Here is a 21,728-nt window from a genome sequence, read left to right on the forward strand (position 1 = left end):
GGTCCTTAGGCTTCGCAGGCAAGCGCCTTAACCGCTAAGCCATCTCTCCGGTCCTTTAAACTTATTTTTGAAAATGATAGTTCACTGTGGCTCTCATGTCTAAAGTGATAAAGACGCATGGGTATTAGTTGACTCCAGTTAGTTTAATCTTTACCAATGAGTTTAGGAACATTTAAATAGGTATGATTCATTTTAGTTGACTCTGCTGACAGTAATTACTGTTGATGGGTGACACCCCTACACCGTGTAAGCCTGAGCAGTAGTGAAGTAGGACTGTTAATGGACAAGCACATTTTTATAGCCATTGATACTTAGTCCGCAGTCACTCTCACTGACAAGCTTTGACCAGCTTATACTGCAGCTGCTAACAGGCGGTTGCCCTTCATGCAGCGATGATGCCAGCATTTTATTTTATTTTATTCCCTCAAAATATGAAATGCAGGGCTGGGGAGGTAGCTCAGTTGGAGAAGTGCTTGCCTTGCAAGCATGAGGACATGAGCTGGATCCTCCGGTACCCATGTAAAAGTGCTGGTCATGGTGGCACATGCCTACAATCCTAGCCCCGAGGAGGCAGAGACAGACGAATCCCTGAGGCTCCCTAGTTAGCCAGGCTAGCTTAATGGGTGAGTTCCCGACCAGAGAGAGATTCTGCTTCAAACCAACATGGACTGTTTTTCTTGAGAATGCTACCCAAGTTTGTCCTCTGGCCTTCATATGCATACACACATAGATAATATCTATCTATCTATCATCCACCTATCTATTTGCCATCTATCTCTCTATCTTATACTTCATTAAGTGATGGCCACATGCTGCGTTCACTTGTCTTCCTAGGTGACTCCTAGGGCTCACTTTGCCTTTCCTGGGGACGCCACTTGCTCATGGATTGAGAGACAATTGATTCTATGCACTGTCCCACTAGGTCAAAGGAAGAAGTGTTTCTGAACCTAGGGCCCGACTGGTTCTTGCTGCTTCTGCAGGGCCACCTGCACCCCACCACCACCATGGTGGCCCTGAGGCTACTGCTGTACTTTCTGTTGAACCCTGCCCTCCGTGGGCGATTCAGAGATGGCCTGCCCACAGGATGCTTGGTGAAGCGCAGTGTGGAAGGCATGGACATTGTGATGGGTAAGCATGTGGTTGTCTCCAGGAAGCAGTCACTCCTTTGTCCTGAGTGTGAGTGAGGAGGAAGCCCACTCCTTTCTGCTTACCGCTGGGTAGCCCCATCCCCAAGGCCTGCTCCCAGATCGGCCCCAGCCCTCCTCAGACTTCCATTCCAGCATTCCCATGGCTCTTCAGTCCTTGGAGTCTGTCTCTCTCCCCTCAGCTCTCCTTGTCTGCTTACACACTGGGCATTTCCCACACTGTTTCCTCTTCCTGGCATGCTCTTCTGGTGGACATGGACTCTCTCATTATGCCTCTGCATGAATGCCACTTCTCCTAGGTCTCTGCCAAGCACACAGAGGAACACATTTGAATAAGGATGCTGTGTGAAATCTCTCTGCTTCTATTATTTTCCTCTATAATGCCCATTGCAGTTCAGAAGCATATATTAATTTTTTGTACATAGTTGCTTAATGTCTGCCCTTTCCACTGCACTGTAAGTTTCATGGAAAACCTGCCTAACTCTTAGAAGCATGCTGTCCCTTCTGCCTGATACAGAGTTTCTGTCCTGCTCCTTGCATAGCTGGCATTCAGTATCTGGTTTTGATAGATGAGGGAGTGAGTGAGTGAAGGAAGGAAGGAACGGGAAAGGAATAATCACTTTTGGTTGCCTTTCTGTGGGTAAGGTGTTCCTGCCTGGAGCTTCTGTGGTGGGGCGAGTGGCAGGGGCTCCCTCACATGTTAGTTCCTCTCCTTGACCAGAAGTGGTTTGTTCTCACCCTGGCCTTGTGCCCCCTCCATCCGATTCACAGACAACCTGAAGAGCCAACCTTCCGTGCCTGACCAGAGCTCCTGCCTGCTCCCTGGGTTCCGAGTCCTGAACGACTTTCTGACCTGCCACGTTCATGTTCCAGAAGTCTACCTCATCGTGTCGTCCTTTCTCCTCCATACACCACTTACAGAGCTGACAGATGGGCCCAAAGTAGGTTCTCGTTGCACTCCTGGGAAGGAAGGTTACACTCGGCTCTCTGGTTCCGCGTGATTGAGGCTGATCCCTCCACTTCTTTCCGTTGGGACTGTGTCTGACCGGCTTCCTTCCTCCCATCCTGCACCTTCTGGCTAGCTTCCCTTTCCCTCCTGCCACTTCCGGTGACCTTGGCCCCTGCCTCCCATCATCCCTTCCACAGAATCTCGCACGAGCCTGTCCCATTTACAAATCTTTCTCTTTCTGGGCATCCTTAGTGAATTACAGGACCACAGGCCTGGCCTTGCCTCAGGACCTGCCCTTTACCTGCTTAAGCCTCAGCCCTGTCCATCCTGTCCCGTTACCACTGGGAGAGTGGGATTTTTGAGGCTGGTGTGGATTTCTTCAGCTCTCTGTGACTCACTCCACACACATTTCCCTCTTGGGTACTTTTAGTTTCTCTTTCGCTACAGATGCTTTCCTTACAGAGCACCGTGTCCCACTCATAACCAGAAGGTTCCCCCAACTCACACTTGGGACCAACTTCTGTCCATCCATCCCTTTTTTTAAATTTCTCTCTGTGTTGTGGGAAGCAGGCATAGAAGTGCGTAAGACCCGTAAGAGGTGCTTTGTGTATTTCTGAACGCCCTTGGCCATGTTTCTTCAAAGAGGCGTGTACCCTCGCTGCTCCCTCTTGCCCTCCATTCTTTCTTCCACCATCTCCAGGTCTCCCTGTGTTCGTTTCCTTCATCGTCAAGTTCAGATCAGAGTTGGCATCATGGTCCCTTGCAGTTTACATTGTTGTTTCTCTAAGTGGTCCTAACTCAGCTTCCCTGTTTCCCAGTAGTTTATCTCCCCGATGAGACAAGCTGCTATGGGCTTACTTTCCCCTGACTCCTTACTTCTTTTTTCCACTGTCACCTGCCCGGTGGGAGTACTCTCCTCAGTACTGAGCACCACTTCCAGTGTAAAGCTCTCCTTTGTGCCTCTGTGAACCGTGTATGGCACTGACTTAGGTGGCTGTGTGCCTGCCTCCTAACGAACTGAGCATCTCCACCGTTGCTCACCTGCCCAGGGACCTGCCACGTAGAAGAACTGGAAATCATTTGTTGTTATTTAGTTGAATTATGCTGAACTGGATTAAACTGGAGAAAGGCATGACTTTGCATTAGCATTTAAAACATTCACCTCTCTTACACACCCCGTATTTGATAGACCTACATCTAGATAGGCACCAATAGTGTATAGATGAGTCCACAGTAAGCTCTGAATATGCCGTGTCAAATTCACTGAGATCTTGACATTTTATTTCTCTCTGTGTTGTGGGAAGCAGGCATCGAAGTGTCTAAGACCTGTAAGAGATGCTTTATGTATTTTATTTCACTTGATATTTAAACAATCCCATGAGGGCAGATAATGTGAGTTTTCATTTCATAGAGAAGGAATTGAACTGTCAAGAGGCTGAGCAGCTCATTTGAGCCATTAAAAGACAGCATCAGGCCTCCTGATTCTACACACTGTGCTTTCCTCATTGCATAACTCCTGAACCTTGCAATTCTTCCTGCCTTTGATTTCTTTTTTGCCAAAATTCACTGTCCTTATTTAGGTTGAGTACCTGTGAGATCAGACCAAAAGAACTGAAACTTCATATTAAAAAAAAATATATTCATTTGTTTATCCTGGGGGTGGAACCTGGGGCCTTATGCATGTTGGACAAGTACTGTACCACTGCACCGTGGGATAACCCCGACCCAAAGAACTAAACTTGCTACAAGTTGCTGGCAGATCTTCAGCTTCTTAGAGGTGTGTGTGTCCCCTACGTACCATGGAAAGTTCCTTATGGTCTGGTCACTTAGACTGCTTCTGTGCCATTCGCGTTCCCTCCTGTGCCCTGGGAAATGAGACATGGCAGCTGCATGCCTGGTCTTGACCTTGGTGACCTCACGGCCCCTTCCTCCTCCTCCAGGACAGCCTGGATGCCATGCTGCAGTGGCTGTTGCAGAAACATAACCAGCAAGAGGTCCTCCGGGCTGGGCTGTGCACCGAAGGTGCTCTGTTGCTTCTGGGGATGCTGAAAGCCACCCTGAGCCAGGTGAGAGCCATTCCCCCGTGTGCCATGTCAGAAAGCTCTGATGAGGCAGTGAGCTTTCAACTTGATTTTGTCTCGTAACTTCCCAGTGCTTCTGGCATATGATCTCAAAATGCCTATGACCTGGCAAATTCCAAAGAATTTAAGCTGATTTAGTCCCCAGTTCTGGAGGCCAGGAAGTCAGAGACCATAGCACACACATCTGCCTGGCATGTGGAGAGGGCCTTCTTGCGATCCTTACGACGTGGTGGAGGCTGTTGCATGGCAAAATGGTGCCAGTGTTCCAGTGTGTTAACGTGGATCTCTCTTCTCTTTCTTGTTAAGACTCTCATGCCATCTTGGTGGCCCCACCTTCATGACCTCATTTAAATCTTAATGATTCCCCCACAGGTCCCACCTCTAAATATTGTTAGCATATGAATTTGGGGATTAAGTTTCCAACATTTGAACTCTTAGAGATCACATTAAACCCTAGCAGCTGGTAATTAGCAAGATGTAATAGAGTAAGCAGGTGTGGTGGTTTCCTAGGGACGGCTTAGGAGGAAAATAAGGGGAACTGCAGCCCGGGGTCTCAAGGCGCCTTGTGTGCTCTCCATGAGATGCACATCTCCTGCTTGTTTCATAAGCATTCGGGTTTCTTCAGTGCCTTTAGTGAAAGGGGCCATTTCTGAGGAGGCCCAGAGGTTTCTCCTTCCAAGGATCTCATATGCACCAGGCCACATGACCTTACCCAAGTGGTCTCTGTGAGGTAGAGACCTCTCCTAGAGAAAAGGAGTGGCCACCAGCTGCAGGCGTGACACAGTCTTCTGCAGCAGGTGCCCTATGATTTTGACCTTCAGAGTTAACTACCAATAGGCGGATGGGTTTATTATAGACAAGAAAGCAAGTGTGAGGGGGGAAGGCCTGTGAACAGGGATAACTAATGGTGAGTTAGGTCAGTATGAGCTTGGATGAGAAGTCATCTGGAGGCTTGATAGTAGGAAGCAACTTTGTTGCCTTTCTAAAATGCTGCATAGTCATCTTCTTTAACATTTTAACAAAAGAGAAAAACGGGCTGGACGGATGGCATAGCAGCCAAGGCACTTGCTCGCAAAGCCAAAGGACCCAGGTTCGATTCCCCAGGACCCATGTAAGCCAGATGCACAAGGTGGCACAAGCGTTTGGAGTTCATTTGCAATGGCTGGAGGCCCTGGAATGCCCATTCTCTCTCTCTTGCTGGCTGTCTCTTATAAATAAGTTAATTAATTAAAAAAAGACAAAAACAGGAAGCAAAAACTCACCTGACACTGACCCATTCATGGCCACTGGGAATAACCTGATATTTAGATATCCATGGCCACTGGGAACTTTGGTGCAGTAGCTTCCAGACACCTCTCAAAGACCACAACTCATCCCTAGCAAGAATGAGGCCAAAAAATAATTTGCCTTTTTTTACTCCATTGTTTTGTGGACATGCTTTCATGTCAATAAAGTGGAAAAACGTAAGATTTATCTAATGGAAATTTATGTTCTTCTGAGTAGTATTCATTGTTATAAAACACCTCTAATGAACTGGAACTGACATCTTTTCTTTCTAGCTTGTTAAAGTCCTCAGTGTCAATTTTGTGGTGTGGGATAGTGGGTCAAAGTGCACTTCATAAGTTTTTTTTTTTTTTTTTTTTGGATACACTTTTCAGAAAGATTGCAGTAAATATTGTGTCGGAACCTCCTACTGAATATACCCCACCATCTAATAGAAGCCCAAGTATCTTGCATAGAGGTGCTCAGCCCAATCCTCAAAAATAGATGATGGTTTAATAGTGTTATTTATCATTTGTTATTGCTGAAATTGATACAATTCCATTTTATCTTTTGCTTTTTGCATCTCTGCCTTTCTCTCTTCTTGTTCATCTTTCTCTGTGCATCTTTGATTATATTGAGAAGGTTCAGATTGTACTTTTTATCCTTAAAATAAGTCATTTTTCATTTTTTAAAAATGTCTTTCATTATATATTACTAGGTGATCATGTGCTTTGTCTTTTAACCAGATACTTATGATGACTTCTACCAGTGGATTTCTTGAGAAGATTTCATTGAGTAACTTTATTCTTATTTTTTAGTGTACTTCCTTATTTTGTTTATAAACATTCATTTATCTTTGCACATTTATAAATAGCAATAGGCTGCAGAGTTCTTTCCATTAAATAATTGTGAAGTTTGGTATTGGTATTGTACTAGTTTATATAAAAATGGCTGGTCCTCTGTTGCAGTCAGGTTCACATAGCTGGTAGAAATCACCAACCAAGAGCAGCTTATGGGGAAAAAAAGGGGTTTGTTTTGACTTACAAACTCAAGGGGAAGCTCCATGATGGCAGGGGGAAATGATGGCATGGGCAGAGAGAGGGTGAACATCACCTCCTGGCCAACATCAGATGGACAATAGCAACAGGAGAGTGTGCCAAACACTGGCAAGAGGAAGCTGGCTATAACACCCATAAGCCAGCCCCCAATAATACACTGCCTCCAGGAGGCTTTAATTCCCAAATTGCCATTAGTTGGTAACCTGGCATTCAAAACACTTAAGTTTATGGGCGACACCTGAATCAAACCACCACATCCTCTTTTATACTCAAGAAGACATTGACAGGGCTTTGGAGATGGCCCAGTGGATAAGCACACATTACTTAAGCCTGAATATCCAAGGTTGATCCCCAGATGCCATGTAAAAAGCCAGAAACCCTGGTGGGCTTCTTGGCATGGTAACTACAAGATGGGATGTGGGGACAGGAGAATTTTCTGGAAGCTTGCTGTGACAACAGTAAAGAACAACAGGAGAGAAAGATCCGAAGAGAGAACCTGATTCAGATGAGGTGGGAAGGTAAGGACTGACCTCACAGGTGTCCCCTGACCTACACACACATACACACACATACACACACACACACACACACACACACACACACCACACCCACATGTACCATGTACACATACATGGACACACACTCAGAGATAAAATTTAAGATACTAAGTCTAATTCTTTTGTTAGATAAATGATTTTTAGGAAAATCCCTTCCTCAAGTTCCTCCCCCCACCCATGATTATTAACTCGTTTAGCCATTTAAATGCCTCTTTGGCCCAATTTAGTTAACTGACATGTAAAAATTAATTACCTATCTATTCTCTTTGCACAAATGGTCTTGTGCAAGTTAAGTTTCTTTGGCTGCCATGAGCACCCAAGACAATCCACTCATAAAGAGAAAAGTTTTCCTTTGACTCACAGGTTTAGAGCCGTCAGTTCATGATTAGTTGGCCTAATGCTTGGGACTGTGGGAACATATCATGGAGCGAGTGCATTACAGAGCAAAACTGCCACTTCATGGTTAGGATGAAAGGGGAAGAAGAGATTGAGATCCTACATTCTTTGTTTAGAGGTATACCCCAAATAACCCTACACTCAGTTATACTTCTTAGCGTTTTTTTCCACCATCCAGAAGCACTGAGCTGGAGACAAGCCTTTGACCCTTGGGCCCTTGTGGGGGGCCCTCCATACCCAAACTGCAGTGGGTCTCTTCTCCTGTGTGTTTAGTTCCTTCTTCTTATTCTTTGTTTGGGAACATAAGCTCTCTCTGTCACACCCCTCCTGTATTTCAAAACCTGAAGACATGGATTTATTTAAGGGCCCGAGTCTTAGATATACTTATCACTGTTCTGATTTCTGCCATTTGCTAAGATTTTTTTGTGCGGCATCTTCATTTTTTCTTTTTTTTTAAATGTCTGCATGTATCCTTTAATGAGTATCTATTGCAAATACGCATATTAGGTGGCAGAAGAATCTAGAAGATACATGCAGTACCTCCAAAATGCGTAAGTCCAGCAGCACTATGTGATACATTATCAAAACATTAGAAATATCCGTATATCATCAGTGCTTAAAAGAGCCTATTTTCCATTGCAGTAATCAAACTTATCAAACCTGACCAGTACAAAAATAACTTCACAAACTGTTAATAAATATCTGTCTTAAACTTTCAAAACATGTCAGCAGTTATTTATCAATATAGTACTGCATATCTGAGAATCATAAAGTTATCATTTATAAAATAAAAACTTTCAGGCTTCAGTGGTACATTTCAGCTTTATATTCCAACAGCACTAGAATACTATAAAACTATTTACAATAGGATTTTGGTTTTAAATCTTAAAATTTTTTTGATTTGTAAGAAATAACAAGTCCTGCATCTGCACACAAATGACACTGCAAAGCAAAACCCTTCCCCATTCACAGGTGTGTGTGTATGCTAACCTATCGGGACACAGCCACATTTACATCTACAACTAGCCTAAGAGTATATATATAATCTAAAAGGATGCCCTGAAGATTTTAGGTTTCCAACATAAACTTACTCAATCCCAAAAGGATATTATCATTTAGTTTTACAAATAATTCTAAAGAGAAAAAAAGATAACATTTAATAACATTCCACCAAAAAACTTAGCACACATTTGGTCCTCATAATGTCTTTATTTTGCTCACTGAACTTTTTAAAATGTTTACAGTACACTAAAAATATTAATTCATTGAAACTTATTTGATGAGAATGTTATTGCATAGTTTATTACAAAAAACATAAAAACAGTACTGTAATACCTGAATAAGGAGTATTGAAAAAACCATACACTTAAATTTTAGTTTAACAAAAATTATTCAAGCTGGGGCTGGAGAGATAGCTTAGCGGTTAAGGCTTCTGCCTGCAAAGCCAAAGGATTCTGGTTCGATTCTCTAGGACCCACATAAGCCAGATGCACAAAGGGGTGCACGCATCTGGAGTTTGTTTGCAATGGTTGGAGGCCCTGGTGCGCCCATTCTCTCCCTCTCTCTATCAAAAGATAAATTAATTAAATATATATAAAAAAGATGAAAAAATTATGCAAGTTAACTTATGACACTAAATCAGATAATAAAAAATAATTAATTGGGTGTGATGATATATGCCTTTAATCCTAGCACTCAGTGGGGAAGGTAGGAGGATCTCCATGAGTTCAAGGTCAGCCTAGGCATTTTTTTTAATTTTCTAAAACTCCTCTGATTGTGCTTTAAATAATTTTTATTCATTCATTTATTTATTTGACAGAGAAATAGGGAGAGAGTGAGAGAGAGAGAGAATGAGATAGAGAGAAAGAGAGAGAGAATAGGCATGCCAGGGCCTCCAGGCACTGCAGACAAACTCCAGACGCATGCGCCCCCTTGTGCACCTGGCTGACATGGGTCCTGGGAAATCAAACCTGGGTCCTTTGGCTTTGCAGGCAGATGCTTAACCACCTAGCAACCCCTCCAGCCCTGATTGTGCTTTAAATATCTCTTTGGTTCCTAGTTTTCCATATCTATGTGCGTGAGCTTCTCAAAAATATATACATTTTTATCTTTGCTTTCTCTTCCAGTCAGATCATATAACTCACACTTTTTTTTCATCTTTCAAAACTGCATTCATTACACTGTAGGACTTAAATGCAATTAACTTGGTGGGTGTCCGAGAAATGTATATTTTCTGCTTGTAGCATAATCTATTATCTAATCAATTAATATTATGAAAGTAAAGCAACAAAATGGTATAGCTTAAGCTCTTTTAAATAAAATAATTGTATACTGTGCTGAGGGAAGCAAGGGTATATGACCAAACATTTACATTGTATTAGCAAGCAAATGTTAAATTCATGTGTTAATGATATGGCTCTTAGATTAGGTAAAATCCAGCCTAGAAATAATTATAAAAGGGCTGGAGAGATGGCTCAGTGGTTTAGGCCTTGCCTGAAATTCCCCAGTACCCACTTTAAGCCAGATGCACAGAGTGGTGCATGCATCTGGAGTTTTTTTTTTTTTTGCAGTGGCAGGAAGCCCTGGCAAATTCTCATTCTCTCTCTCTCTCTCTCTCTCTCTCTCTCTCTCTCGCTCTCTCGCTCGCTCTCTCGCTCGCTCTCACTCTCTTTCTCCTGCAAATGAATAAACAAAATAATGATAACAAAGCCACTCAGTGATTGGTTTGACACAATGAAGATGTCTGTTGGGAAAGTGTCCTTTGCCTACGTCAGTTGTTGCTATAAAAGGCAAGTGCTAGGGGAATGAAAGAAAAGTCTGGAAAGTTAATTGCAAGAATAATAGTAACATATGTTTCTCAAGCAGTTGTATTTTATTTTTTGGTTGGAACTTCTCTTTGTTTGATTTCATACTCTAGCCACAGGTTTGGTTGCCTGCACTTGGACTTGATGTGAGTAGAATCTTACAGCTGCATTCCTCTGCCTCTGACTTCACTTGTCATTACGGTTTAGGGTTCATGTTGCTGTGTACATCAGTAATTCATCTCTTCATTACTGAGTGGGCCAATCTTGTGATAACTAATCACAGCTATGTTTCAGCATAGGAACATCATGAATGAGCTGCTATATGTCTATAATACATGTGTTTTGGCAGACACATGTGTGCCTTTCTATTGGAAATGTACTTAGAAGAGAAATTATGGGTCATAAAGTTACTTTAGTACATAAAGCCAAACTGTTCTCCAAAGTGGAAGAGCCAATTTGTACTCGTGCCAAATCTTATTCTGGGAGGGTTCTAGCTGCTACATGTTTCTTGGCATGTTTTCAATTGTCAGCTTAAAAAAAAAAACATTTTAATCATTCTGCTGCATGTGACAGGCTTTTGGAACACAGAGCCTTATCTCCACTGTGGCTATGTTACAGTAGAAGCTGTGGAGATTAATTTCCCTAAGCAGGGTCCCAGAGTATGGGCACGGCAGGAGGCACATTTGCCCAGCATTTGCGTAACGTTCTACATCCTGATCATGCCTTGACCTCCCAGGGGAGATTCCTGCTGATCACATCCAAACTCCTGTTCCAAAAACCCAAGTTCTTTATATCTGACCTCATCTGCTAGCTTCTTTTCTATTTACCCCACGAGGATAACCACATTGCTACATTGTCTCACAGCAGCCTTCTGAAACAGCATGATACTTGATGGACAGTCAGAGCCTAAGGCCCAGGATGAATGGAGTTGCTACAGTCTTAGAGTTGATAAGTAGGGGAGAAAGGAGAGAGCTCTCTGCACAAGAGCTTGCAGCAGACCCAGATGCAGGTGATTGCAGAAGCAGCTTCTCTCTGCTGCCTGCTCCAGCCCATCCCAACCCACATGGTCCTAGAAATCTAATTCTAGTAGCCTTGCGAGTCTTGCCTTTCTTTAAAAAAAAATTTAGATTTTTATTTTAGAGAGAGAGAGAGAATTGGCAAGATAGGGCCTCAGCCACTGCAATAAAACTCTAGATGCTTGCGCCACCTAGTGGGCGTGTATGACCTTGTGCTTGCCTCACCTTAAAAAAAAAACATTTATTTCTTTATGAGAGAAAGAGAGGGGGGGCAGAGGGAGGGAGAGAATATGCATGCCCGAGCTTCCAGCCACTGCAAATGAACTCCAGATGCATGCGCCCCCTTGTGGATCTGGCTTATGTGGGTCCTTTGGTTTGGCAGGTAAACGCCTTAACCGCTAAGCCATCTCTCCAGCTCTTTGCCTCACCTTTTGTGGCTTATGTGGGATCTGGATCGTTGAACATGGGTCCTTAGGCCTCACAGGCAAGCGCCTTAACTGCGAAGCCATCTCTCCAGCCTTCCTACCTTTCTTTTTACAATTAGGTTTGGCTCCTCAGTATGAGGCATGGTCCAGACTCTCTGATCTACTTGCCAAACAGGGCATTCTCATTGAGAACACCAGGCCAGGACTGAGGGACAGGTTGGTGGGGAAGGGAAGAAGCCATGAGTGGGAGGAGCCACAGCTGAGTAAGGAGCCTCTCAAAGGAAAGGCCTGATGTCCACTATGAGTGAGTAAGAGTAGGCTGGGTGCCATTCACTCTGTGTGCTGGTGTGGCCATGTAAAGAATGACCCCGAGGTTGAGACTGGGCAATTTGAAGTTTTGAGTTGTTTGTTTAGGACCTCAAGGTCTCAGGCAGCATCTGGATGCCCTGGGTGGTGCGTGGATTGGTCTCTGGATGAACTTTAGAAGGACCTTGTGTGCGTCAGGATTCAGGGGAAGCTCTCCCATACAGCTGGATCATTGGGGAGAGAGGTCACAGTGTGGAGACAAACCAGTGTCCACACAGGTCACTAGGACCAACAGTGCGACATGATCCCTTCCACAGTCTGGTGGCGGGGAGGGGATCCTGAAACCTCCTAGCCTTCGATAGAGTGGGCCCTGGTGGGAGCCCAGGCAGAGTCTATCGGAGGAACCAGGCTGGAGAAGGTGTGGGCTGAGAGCTGACCGACAAGCCCAGCGTGTCACGTCTAATGGCATGGTGATCGTGTGGGAGACAGCAGACTCTAGACAGGTCAACCAGGCTCAGTCTGACACAGATTGTTACCTACTTGGGTGGCTTTTGGCCAGAGACTGGACCCCTCTGGGCTTCTCTGTTCCCATCTGCAAAGCATGAACTCCACCCCCAAGAGTTGAGGAGAGATAGGTATGTGAGACCTTTGGAACAATGTCCACACAGCACATACGGAACCTTCTCCATTCTCTGACCTGCACCCATCACTGCCTCACCATGTTAGGCAACTGGCAGTGACAGGTCACTTTGAGGGTGTGAAGAAGTGTTCCTCTGTCAAAGGCAGCCTTCCCCCCACCCTCCGCTGTGCACCCTGCACTGTGTCACGTGCCACGTCTCATCGAGTGTGTTCTTAGTCCCTGGCAGGTTCAGAAGATGGCGCACGGGAGCAGACATTCCCCAGCAGCATCCTGCACTTCCTGGGCCTTGTGTACCGCTCCTACCCCCAGGACCCAGCGTGGCGAAACTCCGACTTCCTCCAGACCTTGGCCATCATCACCTTCCCCCTGGGGCCTCAGAAGGTAGACAGTTCCTTGCTGTGTCTCAGGAAGAACAGGTGTGAATGAACTCCAGCATCGTTAGTGGGTCAAGGGCTCCCTGCACCTCCCAAACTTAAAGCGCGTGTGAAGCGACTTGACGGGAACACCGACTTGGATGACTTCCCTTCTCTTGGCTGAGATGTCACTTAAGGGCATTTTTAGCTCCAAGAGCACGCAATGATTTTTGAATGGTGAGAAATCTCAATTGGTGAGAAATTTAATGGCAGATCAGGCCCAAGTCCACATGGAGTACACACAAATGCTGGGGAAGGGAAGCTCATGTCATGGAGGGAACCTGCCACCTGGATCCCAGACCAGGGATGGACAGCCCACTGCTCTCCTGCTTAGACTTCTTGTTCTCAGAACCCTTCTATCTACATACCCCTCAGGATAAAATTTGGATCTTCTTCCAGGCAGTGAGTCTGTGAAGGCCCAGCCCAGAGCCAGACAAGCCAAGAGGAGAGAGAACTGGCAGCCTGCTTGAATCTGAGGACTGGGGTTTTTTGGGTCTTGCACGCTGAGGGGTTAGAGCTGGGCCTTTAAGGAAGATGTGAGATTGAGACCAAGAGCCAGTCCTAGCATGTCAAAGGGGGGCTGAGTCACAGTCCTGTGGGACTCAGGTGAGCCAGTAGCAGTGGGGAGATGAAAGCCAGAAGGAGAAAGCGGGGGGTCAAGTGTAGCAGGAATAAGGGCAGACATCCATGTATCCGTCCCGTCCCCTGCTTGCTGGGTTAGGAAGCAGAGCAGAGGGGAGTGATGCCTATGTGCGTATCAGTTACCGTAGCTAGGGGAACGTAGCTGAAAGGCAGGCAGTGGGATGCAGTGGTACTTGTCATCCCTGTGCCCAGTGACAGGCTGGGTGAGGGACGTGTCTTTGCCAGGCTGTGTATATGGGGACCATATCCATCTTCCGAACCTTCTGCTCACCAGCCTGAGCCTGGAATTTTGTGTAACTCTGATGTCATGTCTGCAAGAGGATACCGAGACTCAGAGACAAAATTTGCACTCATTGTCCTGGGGGTGGGGGCGGTCAGACCCATCTTACCAAGTAGTGGAGAGATTAAGATATACCATACTTCCTGGGATTAATAAATGACGGCGCCAGGAACGAAATAATCACTTTCTCTCATCCCCTTTCTATTATGGTCAGCTTAACCTAAAGTAAATAACTAAATAAGATTAGGGAATATAACCAGCCCTCTGTCTTCATGGGCTTTGCATTTACCACTTCTCTCAGCCGCAGATAGAAGATATTCTTAAACATATCTTTGTCCTGAAAATGCACTGACTTTGTTTATCGTTGTCATTCCCCAAACAATACAACAGTTTCCATGGTACTGACACTGTTTGATAACCATAATTATCTATGGAAGGTGTGAAGTGTAGGGAGGATGTGGGCAGACTCCTTGCAAATATTCTGTCATCTTATTTTTTTTTTAGAGAGATTGAGAGAGAGGGAGAGAAAGAGACAGAGAGACACAGAGAGAATTGGCATGTCAGGGCCTCAGCCATTGCAATCTAATTCTAGACTATTGCGCCACCTAATGGGCATGTGTGACTTTGCACTTGCCTCACCTTTGTGCATCTAGCTTATGTGGGAGCTGGAGAATCAAACATGGGTCCTTAGGCTTCACAGGCAGGCGCCTTAACCGCTAAGCCGCCTCTCCAGCCCTAGTCTGCCATCTTGCCTAAGGGATTTGAGTGGCTGAGGAGTTTGGTGTCCTAGGAGCAGTCCTCGATGGATGCTGATGGACAAGAATACTTTGGTTTTAATAGAAAGACTGAAGTATAAAGGCTGGGAGATTTGTGACAAGGACCGAATAGTTCTGAAAAGATTTGATGAATTCCTCTCAACTCAAGTAACTCATTAGAAAAGAAAAAGAGTAAAAACAGCCAGGAAAGAACAAAACTAAATAAATAAAGGCCTGGCTTACTGTAGCTGGGGGCAACCCACACTCAAGGTCTAGGCTTCCTGGGCCAGGCAGGGCAAAGGACAGTCCTGTAGGCTACCCTTGTCATTCACCCAGCAGCTCCTAGGCAGGGAGCGGGGGACCTGAAATCTTTTGCTTGATGTTGCAACCTGGCGCTCACCTTGGGCCCCTATGCCTGAGGCTAGCCTCGACAACTGCTGAGCTAGGGTGAGCCAAACACATCATGACCCAGGATCCTCCTTCTGCACAGTCACCAGACCCACCCGGGAAGGGAGAATGAAGGGGAGCCCCCCCCCATCTTCAAAGTCATCTCTCTAGCCAGCGAGCACACCAGGATCTGTTTTAAGGCGTCTGGTTCCAATTCCAAGGCATTGGAACACATAGCATCTCCTCACGTCTTCCAGCTCCAAGTCCACTCAGCTCCACCAGGCCTTTGTCACAGAGAACGTGACAGACCCTCCTCACACAGGTGGCTGTCAGCCAAAAGCCTTCGATTTGCTGTGAATTTATATGGCATCTTTCCAGTCAAGGCCGCGAGGAGCTAATTAATGCAGTCATCACCTCCCTAGGTGCCATTAAATTCATTTTATGGCTTAATTAAGAACGGCTGCATTAATTTTATGAATGAGCAAAGGGAGGTGCCAACAGATGAAGGCACATGAAAAGTTCATGGGGCAGGAGTCAGGCGTCCCTGGCCGCGTGTCCTTGGATGTTTCATTTGGCCTGCTGGGCTATCTGGGAGAATGACCCTTGTCTCCTCTATCTCCCAACGTTTAAAACACCTTCAGTGAGAATGTGAGTGCCAAAGCACTTGAGAGGTTTGGATCTGTCTCTCCTTCCTTCTCATCTGTGGGTGCTGGCTGACCACACCAGCAGGGTCTCTGTGGGAGGAAGCTGGAGAGGCACCACCACGCTCATTATTCTCCCGTCCCATTCCCACATGCCCCATGAGATCTTTTTCTTAGTGGTTTCTGACAAGACAGTGGGAGTGAAATGACGAGTCCCCAGCACACTCGATCTCATCGCTGGCCTTTTGACTCAGCGGCTCAGCTTCTTTGGAAAATACTGAACTTGGGTTCTGAAAGGGCACCCCAGACAGCAGTGGTCCCCTTACATTCAGTAGGCAGATCTTATGCTTCTGCCGTGTCATTTCCAAGTGCACCGATGGCACGATGAGAATGCTGCTCACACCTGTGCCAGGGCAATGGGCAAGGGCCTCCGGGCAGGCCTCGCCTCATGCGTTGGGTCTCTTGTCTTCAAGGGGACTGCGGTCGAGTCCACCAGGAGCACCAGCAGTCCTGGGGCCATGGCTGAAACCAGCAGCGCTACAGAGGGAGTCCAGGCTCCTGTCAAGGCCCATCCGGCCCGGAGGCAGCTGAGGGAGTTCATACAGATCCTCTTGAGGGAGCTTCTGCTTGGAGCATCCTGCCCCAAGCAGTGGCTGCTACTGGAGGTGCTCCTAGAGGTAAGTTGGAAAGGAATTTGCCGGGCCTTGGGCAGTGAGAGCGGGTCGGGGAGGAGGGCTTGGGACCATGGGGACAGGAGGCACGCAGACTTGAGGAAGCCAGCTGACCAGTGGCAGCTCCTAGGACTGCAGTGGTGTGGGCTGGGGTCTGTGAACTTCACCTGGGCAAAACTGACAGCTGACTAGTTGGTCAAGGGTGGGATCCTTAGAAATAAAGGCTGAGGTAGGATTTTGTGAAAGTGGTTGGGGGGGGGTAGAGTTAATGGGGAGTGCAACGTGAGAGAGAGGGAAACAAAAGGCAGGGCCAGCAGCTATTCCAGGCATGGTCTCAGCCAGAGCCTGGTCCCTTGCAGCTGAGGCATGCTGTTTGTGTCTCTAGAGTTCACTTTACCTTGAGGTACCTGCCAGGTGACCATTGGCTGTGCCCCCACCCCCATTTGCCTCTTTACCTTGGAAGTGAGCATTACCTCCCGGAGGGACATCTTGGTCAGTGGAGGATATTGTCCCAGAGAAAAGCAGTTATGGTCAACTACCAGCCCTGGTTCATAGCAGCTGCAGGATTAAGGACCTGCCAGGCAAGGGGAGGTGGGCACTGAGGGGATGTGACGTCCAGGTGGCTGCTGACTCAGTCCTGGGCTGTGTTTTCAGACCCCTCTGGACAGCGCCACCAGCCAGCAGAGGCAAGACTTCCAGTCTGAGGTCCTGCTTTCCACCATGGAAATCTTCCACACGACGAGCGGAGGCAGTGCGTCCACCCTTGGAGGTGAGTGGCGACAGTGGTTCCTCCTGTTCCCGACCCCAGCCATGGGGTGCCGCCCTTTCATAGGTGTCCATCCCTCCCTGCGTCTGTGACAAGGGTGCATTGACCCCTGCTCATGTCTGGGGTAGGTGAACGTTTGATACTTTCCTTGACACTTCTATTGTCTCTGGGCCACATTTTTGGTGTTTTTTTTTTTCTCCCTGGAGACAGAAACTCCTCTGTGCCCTGGGGTAAATCGCCGCTCTCTAGCTTCATCGGCGATGTGACTCTTCTTCATGGGGTGGCAGAACAACTGGAATTTAACATCCCTCTGCTGGGTGTCTGATGCCTTGTACCTATACGACTGCACTGAAAGACTCAGGAGAAGTCTGTTGAATGACTAGATGAAGCCGCTGCCATTGTCCCTCAGCACCTGAGACCTTAGTTTCAGAGTGTTGCTGAGCTTAACAAACCAGGGCCCCTCCTGTGGTTTTTGAGCCAAGGTACTCCTTAGTGATGTAGACGTCTTTAGGACTTTTCCTTGCCACAGAGTGTGGAAAGCTGGCATGTGGTCTTTCTGTTAGTGTCTAGAGGGTAGGATAGGGGAGAGTGTTGGCATAGCAACCCAGTGCTGGTCTTGGCGCCATCGCTGCCAGCGTGACGGGGACAGGGAGCCCCCGCTTGAGCTGACAGTGAAGAGTAACTTGGGGGTGATTCTAGAGATTAGCTGAGACCTCCGCAAGCTCGGGCCATCTCTGTGGGTTTGCCAGTGGAGGTTTCATGTTGTTGGCTGTGCACTCTGTCCAACGTGGCGGCATGGCCTGAGGTTCTTTTCTCATCTGTCTTGGTCATTCACTTCCCATTTTCATCTCAAAGACTCAGTGGAAGAAGCATGCCCCTTGCTTGTTTTCTCATTCCTTGTTTTACGTCACTGACAAGTTATCAAGATCAATTTAATATTTTGTTTTTATGTATTTATTTGAGAGAGAGGGAGGCAGACAGAGAGAGAGAGAGAGAGAGAGAGAGAGAGAGGAAGGAAGACAAAGGGAGAAAGAGAGGCAGATAGAGAGAGAATGGGCATGCCAGGGCCTCTGGCCACTGCAAAGAAACTCCAGATGCATGGGCCACCTTGAACATCTGGCTTACATGGGTCCTGGGGAATCAAACCGAGGTCCTTTGGCTTTGCAGGCAAACGCCTTAGCCACTCAGCCACCTCTCCAGCCCAAGATCAATTTTGTTTTGAATGCACACGTGTCCCCCCCACATCTACCAGGGACTCCATCTTTGGAGCTCCAGCGCCGGCAAGTGCCTGGGACTGGTTACTATGAGGGCCTTGACCACTGCGGTGTACAGATGCCCATCTAGACTCTCATCTTCCTGTCTCCTCACCCCACCCAGGCAGTAAGGAGCCGAACACAGAAGCTGCTACGTTTGCTCCCCTTGCAAACATTTCCTACTTCACCCAGAAGCTGGTGGAGAAGCTGCACAGTGGGATGTTCTCAGCAGACGCCAGACACATCCTTCTCTTCATCACAGAGCACATCATAGTGGTAAGAAACCGGGGCTGGTAGACTGGTGAGAAACCTCCTGCGGATGGACAGAGGGCATCTTCCTGACCTGCTCCTGGAGGTTGGCCCTTGGTGTGGCTGGATCTTTTGTGCAGGAGCTGAAATAGACAACAAGATCCAGGGCAGGAAGGAGGATTCCCCTCAAAACGTAGACAGCTAGTTAGTACATGCCCTGTGGAACTGTCCCTCAGGCCAAGTGGGATTTTCCTCAGTGACTTGGAGCTCCCTGCCGGAGCACCTGGCCTCCCCTGACCTCCAGGGCCTTAACTGTGAACCACAGCAGCTTAAAGACACAAAAACAGCTGGTCGTGGTGGCGCATGCCTTTAATCCCAGCACTCGGGAGACAGAGGTAGGAGGATTGCCGTGAGTTTGTGGCCACCCTGAGACTACATAGTGAATTCCAGGTCTGCCTGGACTAGAGTGAGACCCTACCTCAAAAAAAAAAAAAAAAACCCACAAAAACAAACAAAACAAACATTTTTATTGAAGATTTGCACAGATGTACATGAGATATTTTTATCTTTTACTTGGTTTGTTGGCATAACCTTAATTATTATTATTATTATTTTTTTTATAAAAAATATGGAACGGTTCACGAATATGCGTGTCATCCTTGCGCAGGGGCCATGCTAATCTTCTCTGTATCGTTCCAATTTTAGTATATGTGCTGCCGAAGCGAGCACACCTTAATTATTTTGATTCCTTATCTACATAGACCATTTTTCTCCAATGGGTTTATTTCATTTTCTTCCTTAGTATCTACTTCCACCTGTAATCTTTGTGCATAAAAAAATAAAAGTCAGCTGGGTGTGCTGGGGCGCACCTTTAATCCCAGCACTCGGGAGGCAGAGGTAGGAGGATTGCTGTGAGCTCAAGACCAGCCTGAGACTACACAGTGAATTCTGAGACCTACCTTGAAAAATCAAATAACAATAATAATAAGCAGTAGTAGTATTTATTTGAGAAAGAGAGGGAAATTCTTCTAGAAATTGAGGTAGGACTCTTAGCCCATGCTCAGTGATAGAAGAAATTAGTGCCATTTGCTTTTTAGATTATGTCACTTTTTAAATGTTGTTATTTATTTGTGAGGGGAGAGAGATGAGAGAGAAAGAGAGAGAGAGAGAGAGGGAGAGAGAGAGAATGGGAGCACCAGAATCTCTTGCCAATGCAAACAAAGTCCAGAAGCATGCGCTACTTTGCACATCTGGTTTCAGGTGACTATTGGGGAATTGGACCCGCATCGTTATGCTTTGCAAGGCAAGTGCTTGAACTGCTGAGCCATTTCCCCAGCCCTGACATCACTTTTGTTTTTGGATTGCATTGCTTTTGAGGCAAAGTGGGTCAAGTATGTATTGTTGCTAAGTTGTTCCTCAGTATGTGTGTGTCTTATTTTAATGACAGGTCATTGAGAACACATCTCCTCAAAGGGACACTGTCATCAGTGCTTTGTACAGCAGTTTAAATAAAGCCATTCTCTACTGCCTCTCCAAGCCCCAGCAGTCCCTGTCTGAATGTCTTGGACTCCTCAGCATCCTGGACTTTCTGAAGGAGCACTGGGACATTGTCTTTGCCACCTACAATTCCAACGTCAGCTTTCTCCTGTGCCTCATGCACTGCCTTCTGCTGCTCAACGAACGGAGGTAAGGGTGCCTGTCCTGCTCCACGATGGACGTGGGACACTGAATTGAGGTCGCTATAAGGGAGAGAAACTTTTTGTTTGTCGGGACATGTGAACTTGATCCTATGCTAAGTCACCCCCAAACCTGTCCACATGACCGAGTAATCAGAATCATAACGGATCATTTACCCTGTTTCTACAGTTCTAAGTTACAATATATTTAATTGTTTTAATTTTTGTGGGCAAGACGCCAACATTAAATAAACACATTGGCTTTTTTAATATAATCAGACTCCAGAAACATTAACATTTGACAAATGCAAGCTGTATGGAAAAATTATAAGGCTAAGTAATATATAGTAATTTTTCCCTGAAGAAAGCCACACATTGTATATATGTGAGATGCAAAATGATATCCATAAACACATTTGTCTAATAAACACAAGTAATATCTATGTACATAAAATCCCTTGCAGGAAGTCCTGTTTGAAGCTGTGTTATTAGTCCTTCGTGCTTGCTCTCCCTCCATGGGCTGCATGTCCTCTGGATCATGCAGAAGAAGGGCCTTGTTCCTCTATCCGAAATGCTTGGGACCAGACACGTTTCAGATTTTGATTTTTTTTTTTAGACATTGCAATATTTGGATATCTATGCTGTACCACATTGAGGACAGAAGCCAGAACTAAACACGACATTCACTTATTCACTTATGGCCTGAAGGTTATTTTGTACATACTATTCATTTACTCATGGTGGGTCTGGAATCTGCCACATGGAGTCAGGAGTGGGCTTTTCCACATGTTGATGGTCAGAAAATCTGTAGCATTTTGAACTCCAGTTTTTAGATTGGGAATAGTCAGACTACATGACATGGCTAGTCCTGGCAGCATTGCGATCTCAGTGAGAAAGCGCGTTGAGTGAAGAGGACACGAGGATCGTGGACACTACACTCTGCTCTGTTCTTTCTTTCTTTTTTTTTTTTGAGATGGGATCTCACTCTGTAGCCAGGCTAGCTTGGAAATTATTATGTAGACCAAACTGGCCTTGAACACTTGGCAAATCTCCTGCCTCAACCTCCAGTGTACCTGAGTCCTGTGATTACAGGTGCATTGGAAAACTACTAAAAATTTCAAGATGGTGACAAGAGTCCACGCATGGGGCTCTTCGAAGTTTAGGACCCTGCACAGTCATACAGGTAGTACACCCTTGTAGCCAACCCTGGCTTTATGTATTGAAGTCAATGTCATATCAATGCTTTGGAATTGGTTAAAAATCAATAGCCAGTTCTGATGACAAGGAACCAGGAGAGGGCTCAGGTGATCTGCTGGAAGCACATGAATAGAATTTCATAAGACAGGGCACAATGG

At 46.1% G+C, this 21,728-nt stretch overlaps 1 protein-coding gene and 1 non-coding gene across 2 annotated transcripts in view; one reads left to right on the plus strand and one right to left on the minus strand.

Moving 5' to 3' along the window:
* Wdfy4 (WDFY family member 4) overlaps window positions 1-21,728 on the plus strand; it is a 274,084-nt gene that overhangs the window by 103,995 nt on the left and 148,361 nt on the right. Inside the window, exons 28-35 of the mRNA XM_004657842.2 lie at window positions 923-1,128; window positions 1,917-2,086; window positions 4,035-4,160; window positions 12,857-13,021; window positions 16,232-16,435; window positions 17,084-17,202; window positions 18,577-18,724; window positions 20,145-20,383. Coding sequence (XP_004657899.2) covers window positions 923-1,128; window positions 1,917-2,086; window positions 4,035-4,160; window positions 12,857-13,021; window positions 16,232-16,435; window positions 17,084-17,202; window positions 18,577-18,724; window positions 20,145-20,383 — 1,377 coding nt within the window. The remainder of the gene's footprint in view (window positions 1-922; window positions 1,129-1,916; window positions 2,087-4,034; window positions 4,161-12,856; window positions 13,022-16,231; window positions 16,436-17,083; window positions 17,203-18,576; window positions 18,725-20,144; window positions 20,384-21,728) is intronic.
* LOC123455917 lies at window positions 19,320-19,426 on the minus strand. Its single transcript, XR_006634214.1, has one exon. It is a non-coding gene; the product is annotated as a U6 spliceosomal RNA (small nuclear RNA).

This window comes from Jaculus jaculus, chromosome 18 (assembly GCF_020740685.1).
Source record: "Jaculus jaculus isolate mJacJac1 chromosome 18, mJacJac1.mat.Y.cur, whole genome shotgun sequence".
NCBI classification, from domain to species: domain Eukaryota; kingdom Metazoa; phylum Chordata; class Mammalia; order Rodentia; family Dipodidae; genus Jaculus; species Jaculus jaculus.